The following is a 5184-nucleotide window of genomic DNA, read 5'->3' as shown; positions in this document are numbered from 1 at the left end:
CTCAATAGTCACATGTGGCTATTGGTTACCAGATTTTTAAAAAAAAAAAAAAAAAGAATCACTACAATTTTAGAACATTTTTATCACACAAAAGAAAGCCATATCCATTAGCACTTACCTCAATACTCCTTCTGCCCCACCCACTAGCAACCACTTATCTATTTTCTTTGTCTATGGATTTCCCCCTTCTGGACATTTCATATAAATAAAAGCATATAATATGTGGCCTTTTTAATATCTGGCTTCTTTTACTTAGCATAATGCTTTCAAGTTTCATCCATGTAGTAGCATCTTTACTTTATCAGTACTTTACTTTTTATTGCCTGATAATATTCAATTGTATGGATATACCACATTTTATTTATCCATTCATCAGTTGATAGATGAATTGTTTCCACTTTTTGGCTATTATGAATTACACTGGTATCAATACTCATATGCAAGTTTTTGGGTGGACTTTGAAGGATTTTAAATGGAGGAATAATTTACTCACTCAATAAATATCAGTTAAATACCTACTATATACTGGCTATGTTCCAGGCATTAAAGACTCCACAGTGAAACAAAATTACTAGCAATTGGATGACACAGCAGAGCTGTCTTTCACATATTTTGATGGTCTTATTACCACATTATCACTTTAAGGATTAGCTGCTTATTCCTGAAACTCCTGATTAAATACTATGTTAACGTGAGACATGATGTTAGGAAGATGTACTATATTTATAGCATAATAATTCTTATCTGAATTTTAATTAGGAAACATTTTTGGAAAATCGAATTCTGGTATCATATGAAGATGACGGTTCTCTATTTTTTCAAAAACTTTTTGACAACATTCCTACAATGGACCAATTTTATAATCAGAAAGTTACTATAAAAAATTACAGGTTGTCTTTAAGCAAAACAAATTACAGACAACTTTAAGCAAAACGGTTACAGAAAAAACGAGTGCCTACCTCATTTCTATATGGTTTTACATATACTGTCCACTGATGAGTGTGCCCATCTTCTTCTCTTTTCTTTCCAAAATACCGAGCAACATTACCATAAACTATTGGTTTAACGATAGTAACACCCTAAAAGAAAAATAATTTTAAAATAAATGAACATTGTACCATTAGCTAAATAAGCAGAATAAGAGCTCTGAAAACTTGTTTTAAAGAATGGCAGTCTAACAATCTATAGTTTGCTTATAAAATGGATTTCTCTCAAATCAATTTCAGACACTTATCCTCATTTCATATTAACACAAAAATCACCAGAATAATTACAATGCTCCCTCTTTGAAAATGCTTTTATTTAAATTATCACGTAAAGCGTTTTGAGAGTTTTGTTAAAAGAAATGCAAAAGGCCTTTTACTTAAACACCTGAAAGCTAGGCATTGAAATAAAAATTGCCAATTCTGACTGGCATCACCTGTGGTAATGTCCTTATCACCCAATCTGTGGCAGTGTTTCCCAAAGCATAGTGTAAATATTAAGAGTAATTTATGAGAGGTAGAATAAAGGTCATTTTTCACTTTTTTACTTATGTGTTTAATCAGTATTAAAAATAATAATAACTGTAACTAGAAATTAAAACCTACAATTTCACCAAGGCGGGTGTTTCACCTGAGGTCAGGGGGTTCAAGACTAGCCTGGCCCACATGGTGAAACCCTGTCTCTACTAAAAATACAAAAATTAGCTGGGTGTGGTGGTGTGCATCTGTAATCCCAGCTACTTGGGAAGCTGAAGCAGGAGAATTGCTTGAACCTGGGAGGCGGAGATTGCAGTGAGCTGAGATTATACCATTGCACTCCAGCGTGGGCAACACAGCGAGACTCTGTCTTCAAAAACAAAAAAAAACACCACCCTACAATTTCAAAAACATTAACGTTTAGAAAAAGGCGTTTAAAAAATAAATTGATTTAAATGTAAATGTTACAATAAATATTACAGTTGAATTCAGACATGGCAAAAATGGCCAAGTGTCACTTGGATGACTGAAGCTTGTTAAATAACGGCTGATGACATGTTTGCTACATTTGTCCTTAGTTTAACATACATATTTCTTATATCTGGTAAGTGCAAAGGCAGTGAGTATTGACAGATTATGACGGAAAGATAAAAAATTTCAATTTAAGTGAAAATATTGAATGTTGCACATGAATCTGAAACCAATGGCTCAGTTACAGAAATGTATCTGAAGAACAAAGAGCAAGATTTTCCACATGTGAAAAGTGCTGAGTGAGGGTAACCAACAACAATAAGAAATGAAGAAAAGCGGCCAGGCATGGTGGCTCACGCCTGTAATCCCAGCACTTTGGGAGGCCAAGGCGGGTGTTTCACCTGAGGTCAGGAGTTGGAGACCAGCCTGACCAACACGGTGAAACCCCCGTCTCTACTAAAAACACAAAATTAGCTGGGCATGGTGGCGCATGCCTGTAATCCCAGCTATTCAGGAGGCTGAGGCAGGGGAATCGCTTGTATCCATGAGGTGGAGGTTGCGGTGAGCCGAGATCGCGCCATTGCACTCCAGCCTGGGCAACAAGAGCAACACTTCGTCTCAAAAAAAAAAAAAAAAAGACACAGATAGGTATTTTTAAAACCTACTAATTATTATTATTATTTTTTGAAGAAACAGAGTCTTGCTCTGTCGCCCAGGCTAGAGTGCAGTGGCGCGATCTCAGCTCACTGCAACCTCCGCCTCCCAGGTTCAAGCAACTCTCCTGCCTCAGCCTCCCGAGTAGCTGGGATTACAGGGGCCCTCCACCACGCCCGGCTAATTTTTGTAGTTTTAGTAGAGACGGGGTTTCACCATGTTGTTCAGCCTGGTCTCGAACTCCTTACCTCAGGTGATCCACCCACCTCGGCCTCCGAAAGTGCTGGGATTACAGGCGTGAGCCACCGCGCCCGGCCATGGTTGATTCTTTTTAAAGAAAAATTTCCTTTCCTCTACAAATAAAAATCAGATGGGGTACAAATAGTTGTTTTATCAGGAGCCAGTGGGCCCTGCCTTAAAAATCAACGTGCAGGGCCGGACGCGGTGGCTCACACGTGTAATCTCACCACTTTGGAAGGCCGAGGTGGGTGGATCACGTGAGGTCAGAAGTTTAAGACCAGGCTGTCAACATGGTGAAACCCTGTCTTTACTAAATATACAAAAATTAGCCGGGCGTGGTGGCGGGCACCTGTGATCCCAGCTACTTGGGGGGCTGAGGCAGGAGAATCGCTTGAACCCGAGAGGCGGAGGTTGCAGTGAGCCGAGATCCCGCCATTGCGCTCCAGCCTGGGCAACAAGAACGACACTTCGTCTCAAAAAAAATAAAAATAAAAAAATAACGTGCCAGGGGATGTGTGAGGGAAATGACACAATGTCAAACATTACGCTAGGCTCTATGATAATTTCACTAAAAACAAAAGAAGTTGACATTTACTGAATGTTCCCCATGTGCCAGGCAGTGTTATGCCCCTGCTTTGGGGCTTTCTGAACACCATGAACTCCGGCAAATTTTCTTAGCCTTCGTATGCCTCGGTGCCTCAGTTACCGCACTTGGAAATACTGCGGGTGAGCGCTCAGCGACTGTTGGCTAGTTATTGTTATCCTCACACCAGGGGGGTGGCGTCACCGCTTTACCAATAACCTAGATTGGCAGCGAATGTGCACCAAGCTGAGCTTTCCCAGCCCTCAGACTCGCACGTTTCCTCGGCAGCCACGTCCAGGTTTCCCCAAGCCACCACTGATTTGTTTGGTTTTGGCGGGGATGGGAGTTGGCAGTGACGCGAGGAAGTTGGGGCCCAATGAACGCCGTTTTTTCACTCAATGGCTCTGACTCGCTCTCCGCCTTGAAACCACGGTTCAAACCCTAGGAGAGAAGGCGCCAAAGGAAACCCAGTGCGACCTCCCCGTGCCGTTCAGGGAGGAGCCGGGGCGGGAGAGCCACCCCGGAAGAGGGGCGGTCCGGGCACTGACCTTTACTCTCCCGCCGGAGTCAGGCCCAAATTCGGCCATTCTCTTGAACATATTGTCCCACGGAAGAAGCCGTCGCCGCTAGGGAAAGAGACCGGGGCTGGCGGGGTCGCCGCTCCCCTCAGAGGCCGCGCTCCTCTCGCGCGGGCCCAGGCGGAGGGTTTCTGGCCGAGGGAGGGCGAGTTACTAAGGCTTGTAACGCTGACTAACCGTCAACTCCTCAGGCCGACCGCGCTCCCGAAGGCCATTCAGCCCCGCGCAGGTGGAGAGCGCAGCGGAAGGAGGGGCAACGGCGGCACCGTGCGCAGGCGCAACGGGCTCGCGTGTGCGCACGCAGTGTACACTGCGCACGCGCCTGGCGGCTGCAGTCACATCGCAAGACCAGTCCAGGAGTTCCAAACCAAAAAAATGAAAGGAAGGAAATAATAAATGAGTTCAGAAAGTTGTCCAGATGTTAAGAATATGAGTTTCCACATTGAAAGATCCTACCAAGCACCCAGCACAAATATTAAAGCATCCATGTCAAAGCATATCATTGTGAATTTTCGGAACATCGAGAATAAAGAGACCCCACACCCTTCCAGGTTATAAAGACTGTGGAATCAGAGTGGCTTCAGATTGCTCAGGTAGATTCTAGGAAGCCATACGGTACTGTCTTCAAAACTCTGAGGGAAAATTACTTACGATTTAGTCTTCAATACTCATCCAACTACCAATCTAGTGTGTGAATAGAGTTTCAGACGTGCTAAATCACTACACATAAAAAATAGTACCTATCTTACTTTTCTCAGTACTTCCAGGAAGATCTTGTAGATCTGATCCACCAAAATGAGGGAATAAGCCAAGAAGGAGGAAATTATGAAATACAGGAAATACAATAAATAATAAACACAGAAAATAATAAGATCCCAAGATGATACTGAAAGAGCCCCGGGGACGATAGCTGTGTACAGGCATAGACGGCAACGCATCCAGATTAGATTCAGTCAGAAATCTTTGGGAGACACTGCTTTAGAAGGATGGAATTGACACAATTCCAGCTGGCGTTGAATCCTCAAGAGGAGATTTGACCGAGAGTTTGGGAGTTTAACTCATGACAGGTACACAGAAAACTAAGCGGCTGTAAGAATTATGCAGCTATTAATTCTAGGGAAAACAAAATCTTGCGTAAGAAAAGAAAGTAATTGTATTTATGGTTACATAAATACTGACTATTGATCCCCCGCTCCCC

General features: G+C 42.8%; 1 protein-coding gene across 2 annotated transcripts in view; it reads right to left on the bottom strand.

Moving 5' to 3' along the window:
- Positions 1-4278, bottom strand: part of YEATS4 (YEATS domain containing 4) — a 23369-nt gene extending 19091 nt beyond the window's left edge. Inside the window, exons 1-2 of one of the 2 annotated variants that reach the window (XM_011976605.1) lie at positions 3957-4278; positions 960-1079 (exon numbers count right to left, since the gene is read on the bottom strand). In XM_011976605.1, coding sequence (XP_011831995.1) covers positions 960-1079; positions 3957-4007 — 171 coding nt within the window. In that variant the 5' untranslated portion in view covers positions 4008-4278. The remainder of the gene's footprint in view (positions 1-959; positions 1080-3956) is intronic. The other variant, XM_011976606.1, reaches the window with a different exon arrangement.
- Between the last annotated feature and the right edge of the window lie 906 nt (positions 4279-5184).

Source organism: Mandrillus leucophaeus, unplaced genomic scaffold (assembly GCF_000951045.1).
Source record: "Mandrillus leucophaeus isolate KB7577 unplaced genomic scaffold, Mleu.le_1.0 Scaffold169, whole genome shotgun sequence".
Lineage (NCBI taxonomy): Eukaryota > Metazoa > Chordata > Mammalia > Primates > Cercopithecidae > Mandrillus > Mandrillus leucophaeus.
This window is presented reverse-complemented; position numbering and strand designations above follow the sequence as displayed.